The sequence below is a fragment of the Hemiscyllium ocellatum genome, chromosome 17, assembly GCF_020745735.1.
Source record: "Hemiscyllium ocellatum isolate sHemOce1 chromosome 17, sHemOce1.pat.X.cur, whole genome shotgun sequence".
In the NCBI taxonomy this organism is placed as follows: domain Eukaryota; kingdom Metazoa; phylum Chordata; class Chondrichthyes; order Orectolobiformes; family Hemiscylliidae; genus Hemiscyllium; species Hemiscyllium ocellatum.
The window spans coordinates 35,363,598-35,386,839 of record NC_083417.1 but is presented as its reverse complement, the minus strand read 5'-3'; the positions used below and the strand labels follow the sequence as shown (position 1 = coordinate 35,386,839).

At 38.3% G+C, this 23,242-nt stretch overlaps 1 protein-coding gene across 2 annotated transcripts; it reads left to right on the top strand.

Moving 5' to 3' along the window:
• The first annotated feature begins 365 nt into the window (after positions 1-365).
• Positions 366-22,924, top strand: LOC132823699 (dipeptidase 1-like). Of its 2 annotated transcripts, XM_060837675.1 has the most exons (10): positions 366-527; positions 6,328-6,454; positions 8,266-8,398; positions 8,811-8,961; positions 10,080-10,149; positions 14,422-14,598; positions 18,685-18,769; positions 18,849-18,924; positions 19,016-19,151; positions 21,829-22,924. In XM_060837675.1, exons 1-10 carry the CDS (start codon positions 373-375, stop codon positions 21,946-21,948), a joined length of 1,230 nt encoding a protein of 409 aa, XP_060693658.1. In that variant the 5' UTR covers positions 366-372; the 3' UTR covers positions 21,949-22,924. The 2 variants fall into 2 exon arrangements, with proteins under 2 accessions (XP_060693658.1, XP_060693659.1); XM_060837676.1 differs by lacking the exon at positions 19,016-19,151 and having other exon boundaries at positions 18,849-18,932; positions 21,829-21,960.
• Positions 22,925-23,242: the final 318 nt, after the last annotated feature.

Below are 23,242 nucleotides of genomic sequence, written 5' to 3'. Positions count from 1 at the left end.
GATTAGTCATGCTTTCATTGAAAGGTTAAACAGGTTTGAGGGGCTGAATAGCCGCATCCCGTTCCTATGTTCCCAAGTGTATTCTGAAAATTGACAAAGAGGGTCTTGAAAGCAGGAAACTATTTGCAGGAGCAGAAACCAACTGAATATCATTCCTCAACTGCTCGATCAAAAACAATTAGATTTGTGTTGCAACCCATCTGATTTTATATGTAGAAGCATAATGTACATTGACAGGATATGCCATTTGAGCCCGTTATTTTTGTGTTGCCAAGAAATACAAAGGAACTGTTTCCTGTAGCAGAAAACCATTGTTTAAAAACGTCCAACACCTTAACAGGAAGTTCAGACATCGAGGAGCAACTTTTAGTTATGAGCAATGTTAAAAGTCCTGTAGAAATGTTGCTAAAATGTCTGGATATCCTAGTGTTGCTGAGTTTAATGCAGTGTTTTGAAAAATATACAGCTATACCTTCTTATCAAGAGAGAGCTGAGCAGTTAATGAAGACTACTGCCTTGATTGATGGGTAGGTAAATTATTCTAGCTATAATGTGTTAAAATTGCAGATCACGCTTTCAACTTTAAGGCTTCACTGAATAAGAAAAATACAGCTTATGTTTTTACAATTAATTTAGTTAAACAGATGTAACTGATATTTTGATTAGCCTGAGATGAGTCCAGAGTTCAATTGTTATAGAGAAAAAGCAAATATTGTAAATATTCATGTATATGTTGATACCTGAAGTGTACACACATGTAGAAGCTGACTCTGGTTTTTCAGTGATTATCTATTAATTATTTATCAATAATTTAAAGGAATCTGTCAGAATTTTTTTTTAAGGTTTTCTCTCCTCCAGTTCTAGTAAAATAATTTAGCCAATTGCCAAGACTTGTGATGATCTATCATGATGTCATCAAGATAAAATGGCAAGTACATGGCTCAATTTAGACAAGAGGAGAATGTGGCAGAATGGGTTAATCAACACTGCAGAATGGCCATATTAATACCCAGGAACCACCTGACTGCACCCTCAAAGACACAAGAAAAGATGGTTGTTGTGGTTCTGTTCGCCGAGCTGGGCATTTGTGTTGCAAACATTTCATCCCCTGTCTAGGTGACATCCTCAGTGCTTGGGAGCCACCTGTGAAGCGCTTCTGTGATGTTTCCTCCGGCATTTATAGTGGTTTGTCTCTGCCGCTTCCGGTTGTCAGTTCCAGCTGTCCGCTGCAGTGGCTGGTATATTGGGTCCAGGTCGATGTGTTTGTTGATAGAATCTGTGGATGAGTGCCATGCCTCTAGGAATTCCCTGGCTGTTCTCTGTTTTGCTTGCCCTATAATAGTAGTGTTATCCCAGTCGAATTCATGTTGCTTGCCATCTGCGTGTGTGGCTACTAAGGATAGCTGGTCGTGTCGTTTCGTGGCTAGTTGGTATTCATGGATGCGGATTATTAGCTGTCTTCCTGTTTGTCCTATGTAGTGTTTTGTGCAGTCCTTGCATGGGATTTTGTACACTAAGCTGCACAAAACACTACATAGGACAAACAGGAAGACAGCTAACAACCCGTATCCATGAACACCAACTAGCCACGAAACGACACGACCAGCTATCCTTAGTAGCCACACACGCAGATGACAAGCAACATGAATCTACAAACAAGTTTGTAGATGATATAAAACTTGGAAGAATTGCAAAATCTGTAGAATACTATAGATGAAGGCAAGTGAATGGATTGGGCAGATAGGTGGTAGATGAGATTCATTGCAGAGAAGTGTAAGGTGATGCATTTTGTCAGAAAAACATTGAACGACCATACAAAATAGGAGGTACAATACTAAAGGGGTTGGAGAAGCAAAGGAACAAGGGAGTACATCTGTACAGATTAAAGAAGGTGACAGGATAGATAGAGAGAAATTACTAGAACATACAGTATTCAAAGCTTTACTTAAGGGTGTGTAGAGTACAATGGAAAGAAGATGATGTTAAACTTGCATAAAACACTTGTTAGATCTCAACTATCATAATGTGTAATGATCTGGGTGCAACATTATAGATAGGACGTGAGTGGCTTTTGCCTGAAACGTTGATTTTCCTGCTTCTTGGATGCTACCTGACCTGTTGTGCTTTTCCAGCACCACTCTAATGTAGACTAGATTAGATTACTTACAGTGCGGAAACAGGCTCTTCGGCCCGACAAGTCCACACCGACCCTCCGGAGAGCAACCCACCCAGACCCATTCCCTTACATTTGCCCCCTTCACCTATCCTGCACAGAATGTGCAAACTCCATATAGACAGTTGCCCGAGGCGGGAATTGAACCCAGGTCTCTGGTGCTGTGAGGCAGCAGTGCTAACCACTGACCCACCATGCCGCCCAGTAAGCACGTTGTAGAGAGTGCAGAAGCCGTTTACATGAATGGTTCCAGGAAGGAGAAACTTCAGTTATCAGGACAGATTGAAGATATGGGTCTGTTCTCTTTGGACAGACAAAGGCTAAAAGGAGATCTGATCGAGGTTGGTAAAATCACAAGCAGGCTAGATAGGATGGATAGTGAGTAACTGCTCCCACTTGTGTCAGAAACAGGAATGAGAGGGCATAAATTTGAAATGATTTGCAAAAAGAACAAATACGATGTAAGTAAAAGTCTTTTTCATTAGTTGAGTACTTAGGGTAAGAAATGCACTGCCTGGAAGTATGGATGAGACAGGTTCAATTGAAACATTGAAGGGAGCACTTGGTAATTATTTGGATAAAAATAACATACAAAGGCACAGGGAAAAAGCAGGAGATGAACACAAATCTGGATCATTTGGAAAGCTATTACAAACATGACCTCTTCCTTTGCCATAATCCCTCTGTGATTCAGAAATTCTATAGCAGATTTTGCAAAATTGAATATCTGTATTCAAGTGCAAAATTCTCCCCAAAGAGAAATTTATTTAGGTGCTGACGTCCACATTCGGAAGAGGCTGGATGAATAAAGCAGGTACAAGAAATTGATGAATTACGTGTGAAATTTGAGAGCAAGAGCACAATTGCAAAAGGTTTGTTCACCTGTGATATGTTCAAGTCCCACCCTCAATGATGTAGTCTGTGATAAGAGCAGGCCAGAGGTCAGGAATTGTATTGTGAATAACACCTTCAATCTCCTAAGTACCTGCTCACCACCTACAAGACACAATTGTCTTATGCAAGTTTAATAGTCTCTATTTGCCTGGCTGAGTGTAGCTTCAACAACATTTGAGAAACTCAGCACCAACCAGGACAATGCAGCCTGCTTGCTCAGCATCCTATCTGTCCATCCTTCAATGTTCACTCCCTTCAAAGTGATGCACAGTGGCAGTAGTGTGTACCTTGAAGAGGAGTAACTCACCATGACCTTCCCAACATTTGACCTGTACCACCTAGAAAGTCAAGTGAAGCAGTTATGTGGGAGCCTGCAAGTTCCCCTCCAAGCCACTCACCATCCTGACTTGGAAATATGTGGCTATTCCACAAGTGTCACAGGAAATCCTTTCCCAATAGCACAGGTGTCCCTACAGCCTAAGAACTGCAGTAGTTGAAGGCAGCTTCTCAGGGAAATTGGGGATGGGCAATAAATGTTGACCTAGCCAACAAAGCCCACATTTCATGAAAAGATTAATAAAAAATGTTAGCATTTTGCCCATGGGTCATAGATGCATGGAATTAATAATTTTTCTTTTGACAGTATTGGGCTTACACGGAATTTCGAGTGTGCACTATGTTAATAGTACAGAACTCAATTATTTGTGGAATCATGTTTCCAAAGTGACTAATACTACCAAAGGTGATGAAGATGTTGTGAAATGATTATACAACTAAGCTATTGGAGTGAGTTGTTTGATGATTCAGACAGTGATCTGAGTGACTTTACAGCAATGCACTGTAATGTGATGTAGTGAACTTAATATGGCATATATTTATATTGTGTTGGATAACAGGAGATATACTTTTACATAGTTTTCTAGAATTTAAATGATTTCTTTAGTATTATTAGTTTTTACTTGATTCAATTGTGACAAGGTTTTTTTGTGCTCACATTAAATATTCATGTCACTCCTTTAAAAGAAATTATCCAAGTTAAAGATAACCCCTGAAATAGAGGAATCTACATATGAAGTAGGCTCTGAGAAAAATATAATTCATATTTACTTGGATCAATTATCATTTTGGCTTTTGTCTTGCTGGTTTTATTGTGAGCATAATTAATATTAGTTTTAGATGGCTGTTTTAACAAGTTATAAAAATAAACATCCTTGTCTGATAGGTTGAGGCATGTGCTTCCCGACAAAAGGCTGTTTAACTTTTTGTTTTAATATTGGTTTTGAATAGTGTTGTTCCATTAAATATTATCTTAAAAACTAGCTGTTAATTATCAGCCATTTGAAGTGATTCAATCTGTATCGATGAAGCTATTCCATTCAATTTCAGACTCCTCAGGATGATTAATATCTAATGTAGCTGTTTTACTTGGTTGTGTATAGGGAAGGCATAGGTTACATGTGAGAGGAGGAGTTCACTGTATCTTTGTAGCATCTTTGATAAAAAGGGACCTGGGCAATGCTTCCGTCTGTGTTTCTGCTGATGGATAGTTAGTCAATCTATAGTTGGAAGAGAAATTGACTCATTCCAATTGTATTGTAATGTTTTCTCATGTTTTCATGTTACCTGTTTTTGAGTATCTGCCAGGGGCACTTGCAATAATCATGTCTCCACTGACTCAGTTATGCCACTCAACAAGCTTCAATTTGCACTTCATAGGCAAGTCATTGATTGTTCAAGAATGCACATGAAGAATTCTGGCCTCTAGCAAGAAAGATCATTTTATTCTGAGCTCTAATTACTTCCTTGTCTTGTAAGCTGGACAAACCTAATCAGATAAAGGCTTTTAAAAGTGACATCCATATTTGCCATTTCATAAGCACAGCTAACATTAGAATTACATGGTCATCAACAAATCCAGAAAGAACAGTGATACCCACTGCTCATCGGAACAACCTCCAAAAGGTGAAGTAGAAAGTGGAGGAGAATGGTGAGATCCTAGATCTATAGACCCACTGACAATTCATGAACTTTCTGCTGCACTCACACCATCCTGACAACCATCAAGGTCATAGCTGGCGTGAACTTTAAATCCACTGACTCATTCAAAGGACCAATAGGAGACCCATGTGGCATCTCCCAGTCCTCCACCCACAAATACTTCTGGGATGTTACTGATGTTAGTCACATCCATGCCCTGTGATAAGGAAAGTGCGGCAGCTCAGCCAGTGGAGATTTCCCATATTGCTGATTTCCTGCAGGTGAAGTATTATTACTTATGTTGCTTTGAGACTGCCCTATTACCAAGCTGCAGAGTTCGTCAATAGAAAAGGTGTCCTGGCCATCAATGCAAATTTTTGGAAGTCTGCACCAAAACAACTTTGGAGTAAGCATAATTCTTATCTGCAAGAGAACTCTCAGGTTCCTCATTTGGAAGGTCTTCTGACCATGCAGGAACAATGTACAACTCTGATCATGTTTCCATTAGATCAGAGTGGAACAGATCATAGACCTCTTTAAGAAGAGGTTTTGAGCAGGAGGCTATCCAAGAGACCATGATAGAGCAATGCAGTGTCAAGCATGAGAAACCACAGGTAGTTTCATTGAAAGCCACATCCAAGATAAGTGGGTTTGAACTTGGTTTAGTTGTTTACTATTCTATTGATAGCCTGTTAAGCAACTGCTGGTAAATGCAAGGGGCATGTGAATCTTATTATTCTTGCAGTCCTTGTTTTTTTTTCTGTTGCTTAATAAATAGGAACATAGGAACAGGAATAGGCCATTCAAGCCCTCAATCCTACTCCACCATTTAATACAATTATGGCTAATTGAACACTTAGTACCTTTTACCACAGTATTCCCATAACCAGGAGAAACATTTTACCTGCTGTGTTTATTTAAGTATTTTAAAGAGTTCATTGAGATCTCCTTTCATTCTTCTCCCCAATAACTAACAGGTTTTGATATGTATGGAGGATGCAGAGGCTCACAGACTTGATTGTAAATGCTAAAGCAGAGTAAAGGATCCCAGCATGAAACCAAAAAACGAAACTTTGGTAATTGATTTCTGCATCTGTCACAAACTAGTTAACTGAAAAGAGGAAATAGAAGCTGTTCAGCATCTCTGCAAAGGCTTCAGGACTCATGTAGGCAAACATTCTATTCTCTGCAATCAACACTATAAAACATCAATGTACTAATATACCAAACTATAAAATACTTTGTTCCCACTTTTAAAGTGTACCTAACTTTCATTATTTCAGACATAATGACATGCCGTGGCAGCTGAGGAAGAGAGTGCACAATGATCTTTCTGCAATAGACCTTAAAACATGGAATGTTACCCACACCAACATTGAGAAGCTCCGGGCTGGTCTGATTGGTGCTCAGGTAGCAGATTCTTTATATGTGAGGTATCTATTGATATAATCTTAATGAGGTGGTGAGGAGGTGGGGGTGGGGATAGGAAGAAGGAGGATTGGTTAGGAAATCACCAGAACCAATATTAAGATTGCAGAAGAGTAATGAAGGTGATCATTTTAACACTCTTAAGGATATATAGTCTGATTATTAATCAGGCCTTTAATTCCTTTTTTCTCTCACTAACTGGAAATCACCTATGCATAACAACAGAAGGAAGGAAAGGGGATATGTTACAAATCACTTAAGATAAAGAAAATTAGAATTACTTCACTTGAATGATTAAAATCCAATAAATTTGTGTCCAGTTAATGTTCTTTCAGTTGACCGGGCCCAGAAGTCCCTTTTGCTTACACGCAGCTAAATTGCTGGTGAAGGTGTTGAGATGTTAGCTGAGAGTTGATTCATTTTGCGGGTAAAACACAGGTTTCTTTTCAGAATCAGACTCTTGAGAAATATTGAGATCAGTTGTAGTCATTTAGCTGAGCCTGGGTCTGCTTATTCTTCTGGCATTACAATGATGAATAATTATAAAAGCTGTGTAGCTAAAGGTGGATCAAACAGACTAGCAGTTTCAGTCATGTGACTGGAACTTTAGTTTGAGATACTCTGCTAACAAGGAAGATTTAATGGTCCTCTTCTGAAACCAGGGTTTGTAGCAGATAGCTGTGGAGTCATTTGAACAAGGACGAGCAAAATTGTCCAGAACTGGCTGAGGTAGACATCTTGTTCACTCTCCCTTTGTATTTGTTTAGTCGGAATGTTCATAAAATGCAAGGAGTGTCTGTTTTCAGGAGGTGATGAGTTCACTTTAGGCCTGGTAATTTCTAGAAGAAGTCACCTTGTCCATTGTGTATCATAGCAACCATTTTAAAAATTAAACCAAATATTTTTAAAAGAGAAAATTAAGATCTCTTTCTTCCTATCCCTGGGCATTACTCAAGTGCTGGTAAATTTGCTGATGTATACACCTGGAGGACATGGAAGTCATAGTCTGTAATATTGTCTGTTTTCCATGCCTGGACACCACGTTCTTTTGCCATGATTCCAGTGATTATAACTGCACGCATTCTTAAAATGTGAGAAAATAATTGATGAGTTACATCATGAAGTTACCTCAAAATCAAATCCTTGAACCAAATGCTGGATTTCTCATGTATCGGTCTGCCTGTTGCTGTCGTGCTCAAGTTTAAAGGTTGCGCTCCAGATTACATCTGTGGTACACAGTTTAGGCTAACTCACTGTTTCAAAGGGAATGTGAACGAATAGATCTATTGTGGTGCAGTGATAGTGTTCCTATTTCTGTGTTCAAGCCCCCCACCCCACTGTACTTCTGTGTTGTAAAAGTCTATCCAGCCAACTCCCCGTCCCCATGACAATGCTGAACACCAGAGGGCATCAATGTTTTTTCATTGAAATAATACAATGGCAAAAAGCATCCTTTTGTTACATTGAATAACATGAAACTGTCTGCCAAATAACAAGTGTTTAAGAGTTTACCTTCATCCTAAACTTGACCTTTATCAATATTCCAAAAATATAATAAGAAGTAAATATCCTTTTTATATATGCAACATTATGAATTATGTCAGGTTAAAATATTTCTGCTGAATATTTCATTTTAAGCAAAGGCAGAAAAGGGCAAAAATGATATTTAAAAAAGAAATAAGGAATGAAAATGAGAGAAAGTAAGTACCGATTACTGTGTATTTCTGATTAGATAAACTTCCTATCTGACTTTACCTGTCCAATAAAACTAATTGCTATTTTATTTCACCTAGTTTTGGGTTGCATATGTGCCGTGTAATACACAGAACAAAGATGCAGTGCGTCATGCACTGGAGCAAATTGATGTGATAAAGAGAATGGTACAGATGTTCCCAGAAGATTTTCAGCTAACAACAACAGCTGATGGTAGGTCATAACCTAATCTGTATTTGGCTGAGAAATGTTACAGAGCCTTTGTTCTTGCACAACAGGTGATATTATAAATGTATATAATGTTAGCAAACTGAAGAACAAAGGGATGACTTGGAAGATCACAAATATTGACATATTTGAAGAATGCATGTAAATCAGTTTTGCAATTTGAGGGTGCTATGAAATTGGGTAAATAATGAATGAATGGTTGAAAATTTAAAGAACAATTTGCATCTTTTAATTTGGATCATGCTATACTGGGAGAAATTTTCATCATCCCCAAGATAATGTTTTAGACAAAATACTGATATCAACTTGAGATACTGCATCAGCCATAAGGTTGCAAGAGGATTGTATGATTAATGCGTTTTGCAAAGTATAATACTATTGATTAACTCTATTAAAGGAATCACAGAAGTATTTCAGAGTGGTAAAATAGCCAGCCTTATTGGTGTGGAAGGTGGACATGGAATTGACAACAGTCTCGGAGCTTTGCGCATGTTCTATGAACTTGGAGTCCGTTACCTGACATTAACACATACTTGTAACACACCATGGTAAGAAAATAACTATTGTACACAAAGCTATAGTCAGTTGCCTCTGAATGGCAAATAAGGGATTAAGCAGAGCAAGATCATTACATGAACTAATGCAAAGCAAGTAAGTTAAAATAGTCATCTTGGAAAAATGTCTTAATAAGGGGAGGTGTAGTAATCCATTGGGGACAGCATGGTGGCTCACTGGTTAGCTCTACTGCCTAATAGAGCCAGGGACCTGAGTTTGATTCCAGCATTGGGTACCTGTATGGTGTTTGTAAGTTCTCTTTGTGTCTGCATGAGTTTCATCCAGATACTCTGGTTTTGTCCCACAGTCCAAAGATCTGCAGACAAAGTGGATTAGCTATGGTAAATGCAGGTTTATGGGGATAAGGTGTGGGCTCGGGCTGGGTGGGATGCTCTTCTGAGGATTAGTGCAGACTGGATGGGCCGAATGGCCTCTTTCTGTGATTCCAATTCCATTACAATGGAGATTTGTCCATGTTGCCCAATATCATTGAAATAATTATCACCTAAATTCAAAATTATCTTCCTTTAGTTTGGAAATGTAACAATGTGCTGATAAACCCCCATGCAGTATCATGGACTAAAGTCAATGATTCTCAACATTGTGAGTTTAGCTATGAAGACATGCTGAGCTGATAACAAATAAATAAGATACTTTTTGTCTAATAAAAACTGAAAATAGTGATGAAAATATCAATTGGAGCCATTTTCTGCTCTACTTGGAGTGCATAGGAAAGGTTTTTGTATACAGGAAATGATTTTATTGGGAAAATAGGAAAGTCCATGCCATGTGTCATCCATGGCTAAAAACAACAGGAGGCCAGTTTCCTACAGTTCTTCATATCTGACATATAGAGGTGTACCATTACAGAAAAACATAATTCTCACTCTCTGTGGGAGATTATTTGCTATCAGCTCAGCATGTCTTCATAGCTAGGATTGTAAACTCACAATGTTGAGGATCATTGACTTCAGTCCATGATACAGCAAAGGGGTTTATTAGCACATTGTGCCACAGTGCAACCCCTGACTTGCTGTTTTACATTATAGTAGCAATGCAAAATGCAGTCATTGTAGACATATCATTCATTTTAACTTCTCTCATTTTTCAGGGCAGATTCCAGCAGAGTGGACAGTGGTAGTGTAAAACCCGGTGTCAATGGATTGTCTGATTTTGGTAAAGTTAGTAAACTCTTCCTGAGGTGGTATAAATTTGCTTCTGATTTGCATTAACAAGTTTACTAGATATCCCTACTGACGTCTCTGAGAAGTATGCAAAAAATACAAAGAAAGCATTCACAATGATGTATTATGTCAGAGTTCTTTGTCCTTACATCAAGGACATTTTTGCAATGTATATATAGAGATTACTGCTGTAAAAGGAAAGCTTGTTATTGAGAAACATTGAGGAGAAAGTGAGGACTGCAGATGCTGGAGATCAGAGCTGAAAATGTGTTGCTGGAAATGCGCAGGTCAGGCAGCATCCAAGGAGCAGGAGAATCGACGTTTCGGGCCTGAAATTGAGAAACATTGTTCAATCTGAAGTCTTCAAACAACTTAGCTGATAGTAATCAGTAGTATTAGAATATGAGCAAGATACAAAACCTATCTGATTATTGTGAATGTGCAGGAGAATGAAACCAAAACACTTATACAAATCTTGCCAAATACCTTGTAACAAATCCTTTCACTACTCCTTGCATTTGTGAACGCTGCCCAAGGACTACAGGGTTGCCCAGGTTACACATTGGTTCAAAAGAAATGAGAGGAGGTATGAACTTTGTAACTATCAGCCAATCAGTCCGAGAGTAGTTGAAGGAAATCCACTGGGACTATTGTCAAAGGGCAGATTTTTACTTGAAGACAGCCAGCATAAATTTGTCAAAGACAAACTGCATCTTGGCTAACCTGATTGAGTTAATTGAAGTAACAAAAAAGGTTGATGAAGATAATGCTTGTAGATGGTAGATATATGAATTTCCTGAAGACATTTGTTAACAGAATATTTTAGGAAATAGAAGCAAATGGTATTAAGGTAACGTGTTTACTTGGATTGTAAATGAATAGGGGGCCGACAGTAGTGTAACCATGTTTTTACTGATTGGAGAGGACTCCTCCTGGAAGTCAACACTAATAATATTGATTTTCTTGTTTTGTGTAAATAATTTGGGCATTGACAATATACATTACATATTTGTGAATGATACACAAGTTAGTACTGTAGTAAAGTTTTTGTTACTTTGGCGGCACGGTGGCACAGTGGTTAGCACTGCTGCCTCACAGCGCCAGGGACCTGGGTTCAATTCCCGCCTCAGGCAACTGACTGTGTGGAGTTTGCACGTTCTCCCCGTGTCTGCGTGGGTTTCCTCCGGGTGCTCCGGTTTCTTCCCACAGTCCAAAGATGTGCGGGTCAGGTGAATTGGCCATGCTAAATTGCCCGTAGTGTTAGGTAAGGGGTATACGTAGGGGTATGGGTGGGTTGCGCTTCGGCGGGTCAGTGTGGACTTGTTGGGCCGAAGGGCCTGTTTCCACACTGTAAGTAATCTAATCTAAATAGTGAGCAGTAGGATATAGACAGAGTAGTAAAGGTGGCAGCACTTGGTAGATGGAATTTAATGCTGGTAAGGGTGAAGTGATGTAATTTGGGAGAATCTACGGAGGGGTGGTGGAATCTAAATCAGGCTTGATCAACTGACGGATGGCAAGGGGTCCAAATATAGTGCAGAAATTGGAAATGAATGCTCTTCAAGGAGTTGTGCATGGAATTAAAAGTAATTTCTCTCCCCCATTTATGGGCGAGAACACAAGTAACTCTACTGAGTATGAGGCCTGTGGATGAAGAACTGCCAGATCACGGGAGGGGAGGAAGGGACCAGAAGTTTGCTAGATGTGTCAGTTGCCAGCTGGATTAAGGGAAAATTTGCCAGTGGGTACATGCTGAGTGAGAGCATGAGAGAAAAACAAGCCTTTGTCCTTGTCCAAGTGCTGGCCTGCTGAAGGAAGCAATCAAAATGGTGGAGCACAGCACCTCAGCCCAGGGAGGAGGATGAGTGATGGTGATTATGAACAAGGGAGAGTGTTGTTAAGCGGGTAAATGGAAAACAGAGAGACAAAGACAGGGAGGGTGAGAGAAGAAGAAGGGAGAGAAGGAATGAAAGGGAGGGAGTTAGAGTGAAGCAGGTTGTAACGGAAAGAGAAACAGAGTGAATGAATGTCTGAGTGGAAGGTGTGCAAGGGAATAAGGAATGGAGAGGGTGTGTGAGGAGAAAGAGATACTGTGTAAATGAGTCAATGTGTATGTGAACATCGAGAGTGAGCTGGAAACCTGTCCACCCTTGCCATTCTCTCACCTCCCTATAAACCTACCAAGAAGGTAGGCTCAGTGAGAAGGAAATCCCAGGCTGAAAGGTAGCCTAGCTCCAGTCCTCAAGCTTCCAGAATAAAAGCAGGAAATAGTAGCAGGTCAAGCAGTATCAGTGGAGAGAAAGCCAACATCATCATGCCACTCAGAAGCACTGAAATCAGCAGCCCATCCACCATTCACAACATTCATACACACACAGACAATACAATCATCTGCAATGTTTCATTAGCCACTGCATTTCTTGGGTATGGGTGTGAAAAGGTTTGAAATTCTTTTATTCTGTTGGTCCTGGGGGAAGAGGAAGTCCTGTCCAACAGGAACTCCAGGTTACTGCTCATAAAGCAGGGCATCAATTTCCCCCTGTCTACCATGTCTGGGGTAAACATCAGGAGCTGTGTAGGGGAGCTCTGAACTGACAGGGCTTGTCCAAGAGCACAATGGGATTTTAAGGATAGCACCTGTGTACTGGTTGCTGGTGAATTCCAGGATATCCAGTGAGTGTCAAGTTGTTCAGTAAATAATGTCTGGTAAGGTTGGCAAAAATCAGGTGTAATACACATCATGACACAGAAACAACAATTAATACGGCGAGTTTGGTACAGATTCTTGTTCAGCCACACAAGAATCCCTCCAACAAACTCCAGGCAACTTGCATTTCACCAAAAAGAAGTTAGAATCAGCCTCTAAGCATTGTGTTTTGTAGAAAGGTATTGGTTGGATTTCATGCAATATTTCATTTTTGACCCATTATTGAAGGTCTACCAATTGGCTTTGCATACCAAGATTCATCTTTAATAATGTTGAATTATTGGAATAACATTTGCCCGAGCACCACTCCATCCCTGTCCATATCACTTTCTGAGGCTGAATCAAGTGTTAGTCATTTTTACTTATGTTGGAGAGAATTGTTGGAATGATATATGGACCAAAGATTAAATTATTAAGAGGGGTTAAGCAAACTAGAGTTGTATTCTGTGGAATTTAAAAGGTGAAGTGGAGATTTAATTGAAGTTTTTGAGAAACTAAGGGAGCAAATAGAATGAATTGGGAGAAACTGTTACTGCTGATTGGAGAATAGGACTAGGGAACCAGAGCAATGAGAGCCAGATCCCTCAGGAGTGAAATTAAGAAAAATAATTCTACACACACAGGATGGTAGAGATAAGCATGTTCTCCTGCAAACTGCAATTGGCACTAAATCAGCTGTGGTGTTGATAGATTTTGTGAACCCAAATATATTAAGGGATATCAGATATGATCTCAATGAAGTGCAGAACTGATTTGAAAAGCCAAATGGCTTATACCTATTTTTTGTTCTGGTCTTCCTCTGATCGTTTGCCACTGTCTAGTGTGGCGAAAAACTCTCCTCAGTTGGTCAATCTAAATGTCACAAATGTACCTCAATCAATGACTTTCATTGCTATACATATTTGATTTAAAAAACCTTTTATTACAAATAAAAATCATTTTCCCCAGCACTTTGCTTTTATTGGCATTGCTTTTATTGGCAGTGGTGCAGCATCAATTCGAAAGAAGTCATATTGTACTTGAAATATTAAGTCTCTTTCGCTCCACAAGTGCTGAGTTCATCCAGTACTTTTATTTCAGATTTCCAGCATCCAGATTACTTTGCTTTTATTTAATTGGCAAGATCAACAATTGTTGCCCATCTCTAATCGCCCTTGAAGTGAGTGGTTTGCTAGACCAGTTATGAATTGACCACATTCTTGAGTCACATGTTCACCAGACTGGGTAATAATGGAAGATTTCTTTCCCTAAAGGTCATCAGTGAATCTGGTTGGTTTTTATGGCAATCAAAGATAGTTTTGTAGTGACCATTACTGAGACTAGCTGCCAGTTCCAGATTTTTATTAATTAAGTTTAAATTTCAATAACTAATATGGTGAGATTTAAACTCATTCTCAGGGCATTAGCCTGATTTCTGGATTATTATGACAACATAATGCAAACATCACCTTAGAAACTCTTTCTACATTAAGGGAGCTACATAAACAGAAGTTAGTATTATATATATGGAAATAAAGAAAATGCCAAACTAGAATCAAAAGTTTACTGTATCTGCCTTTCAGAAAGTTGTAAAAGAAATGAATCGTCTGGGAATGCTGATCGATCTCTCTCATGTCTCTGAAGATACAATGTTAGCTGCATTTGAAGTGTCAGCGGCTCCTGTCATTTTCAGTCATTCATCTGCATTTGCTTTATGCAACAATTACCGAAATGTGCAAGATAAGGTTCTACGTAAGCTGGTACGAGGAATCAAGTGCATACTTTAAATGTCTATACTAATATTTAACATTTAAAATAAATAAATTGAACCTCATGAATAAAAGTAAGAGATTAATGTAAAAGTCAGTGTTTTCAGATATCAGAGATATGCCATGAGGTCCATGGTTGAACAATTAATGTTCTGTTTGCCATTTTCTTTCCACAAGAGCTAAACTTAACCCTTTATCTCACCATTATTTCTCAAAATGTGCTCAATTTGCCTGTTAAATATTCCACAGAAAGTTATGTATAATATTAATAACTTAATTCCTCTTAGAACACAAAATGATAATTGTGAATTTTTATTCATTTTGTTTTCTCTCTACTCTCCCTTAATCCAGATTTACCTTTCCTAATTTCCACGGTTGAATTGGATTTGGCTCAGTCCTGAGTTGATTTATTTCCCAAACTTTAAATCTCATTATGGCAGGAGACACGCAGGTGTCAGATTGTCCTTGCCAGGCATCCAGAAAGTTACAGTGCAATACATTTTTGAGCTGAATGTTATCATAGAAAAGGATCTAAATCTAACTCTTTATCTGTCTATTTGGAAATAACTTGTACTTGCACTATTAATAAATAAAACCATCAAGTGTTTCCATATTTGACAGCTGTAAATTACCGGCAGAATTACATTTAGAGTTTGAGGTGTTAAAAGCTAACAGCAGGCTTGAGCAATTTTATATTGCTTGACTCCTGAGATGCATCATTGCCTTTCTGAAAATTCTATGCAATATGTGAAGTTGTTGAATTGTTTTGCTATAAGCTTCTTACGTGCCTTTGAGTTGGAAGGAAGCATTAAAACATGACTGATAACAAAGGTTGGCAATCACAGGTAATTTCAGATGCAGTCGTGCAATGAACAGTAAAATTGGAACTAATTAATTGTTACAGGACATGTAGCTTCAATTAATTGCAATTATAATAGGATTATTGCTTTTAGGTTACTCTGATAGACAACTGTGAAATAATAGTATCTTCGTGAGTTTGAAAATAATTATTACTGATGGGGAGAAATATTTTAATTGATTCCCCCGATGTACACTGTAATTTGTGACATCCTGGCCCACAACTATGGTTTTGTTGAAGCTTGTTGTAGGTGAGAAATTTACAGGCTGGGAGAGGCAATCTATGTGTCTTTGGAGCTAAGTTTCTGTGTCAGTGAAGAGCAAGACATCATGCACATGAAAACACTTTTTGATCAAATGTGCTAGACTTTTGTCTTCAATTTTGATTTTGATAGATTTTTGACCTATTTGACTTAATGCGTGAATAAGCTCCTTCTATACCTGCAGAGAAGGCAAAGGTTAGGAATGTGCAGAAAATGGGAGCTAAGACACAGCCCTGTTTCATTCCACTATTCATCCTGAAACTGTCAGAGTGGTCCCCTCAACCTGTAGAGAGTGTGCTGCCATGGAAGGATCAGATGAGACTGAGAGATTTGAGGGATGGCCCATTTTCTCCAGAAGTGTATATAGTCTTGCCTAGTGATTGTATTAAATGTAGTGACATCTACAATCACACCCAGAGGTGAGCAAATTCTGCTACCATGGTCCATCGTGACAATCTATCTCTTGATACAGAAATCAATATCTAATTTGAAGTTCTTTCTCAGTATTGGTCTTTGGATGTAACTGGATAGGCCAGCATTTATTGCCGATCCCTAATTGCTCTTGAACCACTGCAGTCAATGTGATCTAATTACATCCACAGTGTTGTTCGGCAGTTTCTGGATTTTGACCCAGCGACAATATAGGAAAGATAACATATTTCCAAGTCAGAGTGTGACAAATGGCTTGGAGAGGAAGTTACAGGTGGTAGAACCATGTATCTGTTATACTTGCTATTTGAGATGGCAGTGGATACAGTTCATGCATGGGGAAGACAGTTGCCATTTTTGTCAAGATTAGAGTGATGCTGGAAAGGCACAGCAGGTCAGGCAGCATCCGAGGAGCAGGAAAATCGACTGTTTCGGGTTCCTGTGAAGGGCTCCTGCCCAAAACATATCCCAAACCCTAATTATCTTCCTAGTTGTAAATTATTTTTAAAATTCAGTAGGATTAAGAAAATTATATCAACTCATGCATCTATATAATTTATATATATAGAGCCTAAGAGCAGGAATAGGCTATTGGCTCTGAAATTCTGTTCTGCTATTTGTTATGATCATGGCTGATTATCCAACACAGTACTCAGTTCCCACTTTCTCCCCATACCACTTGATCCCTTTAGTCCTGAGAACTACATCTTGAATATATTCAATGTTTTGGTCTCAACTGATTTTGTAGCAGAGAATTCCACTGGCTCACCACTGTCTGATTGAAGAGATTTCTCCTCATCCCAGTCACAAATGGCATGCCCTACATCCTTAAACTGTGATCCCTGTTCTAGGCTCCTCAATCACTGGAAATATCCTCCCTGCATTTATCCTGTCTAGTCCTGTTAGAATTTTAACTCCAGTTTCTATAAGTTTCAGTATCTTTTCATTCATCAGCCCTGCCATCCCAGCAATCAGACTGGTAAACCTTTGTTGCACTGCCTTAATAGTCAGAACATCATTCCTCAAATGAGATGACGAAAATTACACACAATATGTCTCAGGTTTGGTCTCACCAAGGCTCTTAGCAATTTCAGCAAAACGTTCCTTTTACTGTAATCAATACTCTTGGTATGAAGGCCAAAATACCATTTGTCGTTTATCACCTGCATGCTTACTTTCAGTGACTGGTGTGCAATGACACGAGGTCTCACTGCATCTCTCACTTTCTCATTCTCATAATAATGTCTTCCTGTTTTGTTACCAAAGTGTAACCTCACATTTAGAGAGATAGCATTATACAGCATGGAAACAGTCCCTTTGGTCCCATCTCTGGATCCTCCTCACAGTTCATACTCCCATCCTGCTTTGTGTCATCTGCAAACAAGATAAATCATTAATATATATTGTGAATAGCTTTGGTCAAAGCACTGAATCCTGCGGTACCCTACTAGTCACTGCCAACCACTCAGAAAAAGACCCATTTATTCCAACGTTTTTTTCTTCCTGTCTGCCAACCAGTTCTCTACTTCTCTGCATCCACTTCTCAAATTAACCCCATTCAGAGTCTAGCATGTTAAACCTCTTCAGAATGTTTTCTGTTTCAATGTTATCACCTCTCATTCTTCTAAACTCCAGAATGTATATCCAAAAATAAATGAACAACTCCTTCATCTCAGGAAAGAATGTTGTGAGCTTTCACTGTATTGTCTCCAAGACAAGTTATCCTACCCTCAATATTAAGGCAAAAACTGAGCACAATTGATAATAGATTCATGGTGACCATAACAACTATCACCAATTGTTGTACAAACTTGTCTGGGAAGTCTGACCTACATAAGATTCCTGACCCACAACAATTTCATTAACTCTTAACTACCCTCAGCAAAGGCCAAGTAAGGCTTTGAGTTCAGAGGTAATTAAGAATTGACAATAAATATTAGTCTTGCCAGTGATGCCAATGTCCTGTGGAAGAATTTCTAACAAATACTTGAAATATGATCCAACCAAAGATTGACAATTGTAGTTATAGCTATTACTGGTACTTTAAAATCTCCTAAAACTACCTCTATTTAATTGTAATGTACGACAAATCAATTGACATTTTGTGTACTGCCTCATTAGAAATCAAAATGTGTATAACGCATGCATGACTAAATATTACACACATCAAAACATTAACCTACCTTTTTCAGATACTGATTCATCCGATGTGCATTTCATTTTAGATTTTTAATGTTTAGAATATCTTTGTACCCTGCAACCATGCTTTATTTTTCTGAGCATATTAACATTAATCAACAATATATTTCTAAAGTTGTAACTAGAATTGTAATTTAGCCCATTTCATACATTATTCATTGTAATTGCTGTAGTTCTGGGTTTTGCTAGAATTAAAAAGTATTATATTCATGATTCGATGATGCTAATTACAATCATACAAACTAAAAAAATCCAAGTAAATGTAGTGTTAAGTACAAAATTCAAATACAATTTAATGTACAAATTGCCTATTTTGTTTATTTTTCAGGCAAACAATTCAGGCATTGTGATGGTAAATTTTTATCCTGATTTTATTTCTTGCAACGGAACTGCCACCCTACCCCAAGTGGCAGGTTAGTATGACCTATGACCATTTTGAATGATAAGAGCAGGTGAAATTCCCTGTCTTTAATAAACTGTCTTCTGTTTTAGATCATCTTGACCACATTCGAAATGTGGCTGGTGCAGATCATGTAGGCATCGGGAGTGACTTTGATGGTTTTGACAGGTACTTAGGTAGCATGTGGTTCTGATTTTAAGCTTACGATGACATATTTATTAAAATAAGAAAAAAAATGTATTTTCTTTTGGATTTAAAGGGGTCCTATTGGACTAGAAGACGTTTCAAAATATCCTGCATTAATTGCTGAGCTTCTCCAGCGGAACTGGACTGACAAAGACATTAAAAAGCTGCTTGGTTTAAACTTTCTCCGAGTTTTTGAAAAAGCTGAAGAAGTGAGCATTCTTTTTTGTAAACCAATTCATAATTCTTGATTCATAAAGTATGCATAAGCCTATTCTACTAAATTAAAAATTCTAACAGTATGCCCACAAAAGAAAATGAAATTGCATTTTAAATTGGCATTGTTATGGTATTTTTAATGCAAACAATTTATATCCTCATAAAGCCCAAATTTCTCTCAAACATAGTATAGTTTGCTAAGCTGGAGTGTTTCAACAGTTGGTAGTATTTGCATTTTTGGTAATCATTTTTCTTTAAGGAGTATTTTCATCTTTGAATGTTCTTATCCTGTCTCCAGCAGAGGACTTGCTCCAGAATTATACCTGGGTTTCTCAGCAGTTTATTACAAGGATGTGTGTAAAAACAATGGGTGAATTCCTGATTCTTCCCAGCAGCAATGCAATGGAGACTGAGGACTCAACCGGCAGAGAGTAGTAGACATCACAAGTATCAATCTGATTTAGAATCATAGAGTGAAACATACCCTTTGGTCCAGTTGGCCCATGCTGACACAGAGATCCTAAATTAATCTAGTCCCAGTTGCCTGCATTTGGCCCATATCCCTCTAAACCCTTCCTATTCATATACCCATCCAGATGCCTTCCAAATGCTGTAATTGTACCAGCCTCCACCACTCCCTCTGGCAGCTCATTCCATAAACGTACCACCATCTGTGTGAAAAAGGTTGCCCCTCATGTCTCTTTTATATCTTTCCCCTCTCACCCTAAACCTATGCCCTCTAGTTCTGGACTCCCCCACCCGAGGGAAAAGACTTTGTTTATTTATCCTATCCATGCCTGTCATAATTTTGTAAACCCCTATAAGGTCAGCCCTCAGCCTCCGATGCTCCAGGGAAAACAGCCCCAGCCTGTTCAGCCTCTCCATATAGCTTCAATTCTCCAACCCTGGCAACATCCTTGTAAATCTTTTCTGAACCTTTTCAGGTTTCACAACATCCTTCATATAGCAAGGGGACCAGGAATGCATACAATATTCCAAAAGTGGCCTAACCAATGTTCTCTGCAGCCGCAACATTACCTCCCAACTCCTATACTCAATGATCTAACCAATATAGGAAAGCATACCAACGCTGTCTTCACTATCCCATCTTCCTGCAACTCCACTTTCAAGGAACTATGAACCCACCCCCCAAGGTCTCTTTGTTCAGCAACGCTCCTAAGGACTTTACCATTAAGTGTATAAGCCCAGCCCTAATTTGCTTTTCCAAAATGCAATACCTCACATTTATCTAAATTAAACTCCATTTGGAACTCCATGGCCCATTGGCCCATCTGATCAAGATCCCGTTGTACTCTGAGGTAACCATTTTTTGCGCTCCACTACACTTCCAATTTTGGTGTCATCTGCAAACTTACTAACTATGCCTTCTATGTTCACATCCAAATCATTTATTATTGTTTATTGAAGGTCTTTAGAAAATTAATACCTCTAATGACTGGAAGAATGAATCTAAGAATACATTTAATATCTCTATTTGGATTATATTCCAGCAAAATGACAATGTCTAGGACTAAGATGACAGACTCTTAAATATTTTAATTAATTTGATAACATCTTAGAGCCTAGATAACACTTATTTAAGTAGTCCATGCTAATGTTTCATTGTTAAAAATGCTATTTAGATGTATATACATATACGTCTGTATTGTTTTCACATGGGGGGAAAATATTCAGTGTAACTAAGACTAAAATGTATAAGATAGCTTTGGACAATGATCCATTTAAAATTAGAATTATTTGTATGAACTCTAAACAAAACAGGTTTGTTTCTCCACTATATTCAGACTTTACTGATATTTCTGCCAGTCAATCACACCATTAACATGCAAGTTTTATAAATACATTTGATAACTTAACTAAGCAATTTAAACATTTTGCATCCAAGTACATATTCACAGAAATATAATGCCATTCCCATACTTTCAGCATTAAGAAAATGTTTATTAAAAGTTTTACTCTGGCAAAGGAATGATGGTGGTACTTTATGTTTACTAATGTATAGCAACACAAGAAAAAGCCTTAAGTGATACTGACAGATGTTATGATCAAGGGTTATCATCTCAGACATGAAGTTTCATTGCCAGGAGTGTTTATTCTGATGATTACTAGAAGAAATGGGATCCTTTCATTTCCACTTCAAGCATCTCCTTTGCTTTTCTTGGGCTGGAAATACCGCAAAAATACATTGTATAGCATTATAAATGGGAAAATACTTAGTATTTAACAGTATTGGACTCATTGGCCCAGGATTTGCTGAAACAGGGCACATTACCTATGTGCCCTTTAACTCCTGTATCCTTCACGACAAAAATATTTGCTCATTACTTAACTTACCATTACTAGTTATTTCTACAATTAATGTACAAATTCAGTAACATCATAAAACTCCCAGAGGTTAAGGGCAAGATGTCCATTTAAAAATCCACCAGTAGAGTGATGCTAACTGGGCAGGAACTTGCAGTGATTCCCGAATCATGAGTATGTTATATTTGCTACAAAGTGCTGGTCAGTTTCCACAGTTCTTGCAGTGTGTGTCATTCTGACATCCCCAACAGATTCTGGGCCATTATGTTTAAGATTCCTTGTAGTAAACTGAATGACATCACAGGTGTATCTGTAAGTTTAACTGGGTATTTTTGTGTTTTACAGGTAAGCAGACAACTTCAGAAAACCAGCATGCCATCAACTTATGTCATTGATCAGGATAAGGTGCAAAGTCCATGCAGAACATTTCTTGGCTACCCATCCGCAGCTTCTCACCATCCCTGATTCCATATTATCATTAACACAGTCATGTTCATTATTTCCTTAACAGCAACCAGAAGTTAAAGTAATAATCAGAAAGATGCAATATTAGAAATAAATTTATAACATTAAACATGTATAGCAAACAGAAGTTCACAAAAAGACTATCATGACTGTACGTTATTCATATTTCTAATACCATATCATAGAATTCAGTGTGGAAGCAGGGCATTCAGCCCACACTGACCCTCTGAAAAGCACCCCACCCAAACCCACTCCCCTAACCTATCCTTCTAACCCTGCATTTCCCATAGCTAATCCACTTAACCTGCACATCCTTGGACATTATGGGTAATTTAGCAAGGCTGATCCACCCTACATCTTACAAAATATATATCTTGAAATATTAGTGTATATACACATGCTAATAGTATTAATTGCTATTGTTGCATTGTATGACTTTGCTGCAAGACTAGTAAGTAGGCTGATGTGTTTTAGTATGTACCAATTTCACTTCTGAACCACAAGACTCTGAGTTCAAGTTACACTCTAGAGTCTTGAGCAAAACTATCTTGGCTGAGAGCCAGTATATACTGAGGAGTCCTGCACTGATGGAAGTCCAACCATTTATGAATAAGACATTAAACTGTGGTCTTGCCTGCCTTTTGAAGATGGACACAGAAGATCCTAATGACATTAATTTGAAATAGATAAGTGAGTTAGCCAATATAATGTTCAATGTTTATCCCATGATCAAACTGCAAAAACAGATTACCTTAACAGTATCACATTTCTACTGGTAAGAGCTTGCTGACCACAAACGGACAACCGTTTTGCCTGTGTCACAATACTGACTATGTCAAAATGTACTGCATTCGCTGTACAGAGTTTTGGATTTCTGCAGATTTTGAAAAATGCAAGCTTTGTATTTAACTTGGTTAAAACTGAAACCATGTAATGTCTTGCTTCCAATTAGCAAATAAAGATCAGTGAGAAAGCAGATACCTCACGACTCACGCAGACAGAATTGTGGTGATCCAAAACCTAATGGCAGACAAAGTTTTCAAACTGTATTGGGTGGACTAGTTAGACTCTGTGCCAATGTTCAATGAGATCAGGGTAAAATTGATCTCAGATTGTAGCACAACTCAGGCAGTGATGAATTGGGAGCCCTTTTTAGACACCTCACAATTTTATTTTCATTGCCTTGATAGCAGATCTCTCATAGTAAAAATTAAAAGAAAATATAGTTAGCCTTAGTCAAGCTGAAATGATTATACAATGAACTCTAACATACACTGACTAATTATTGTGTTGA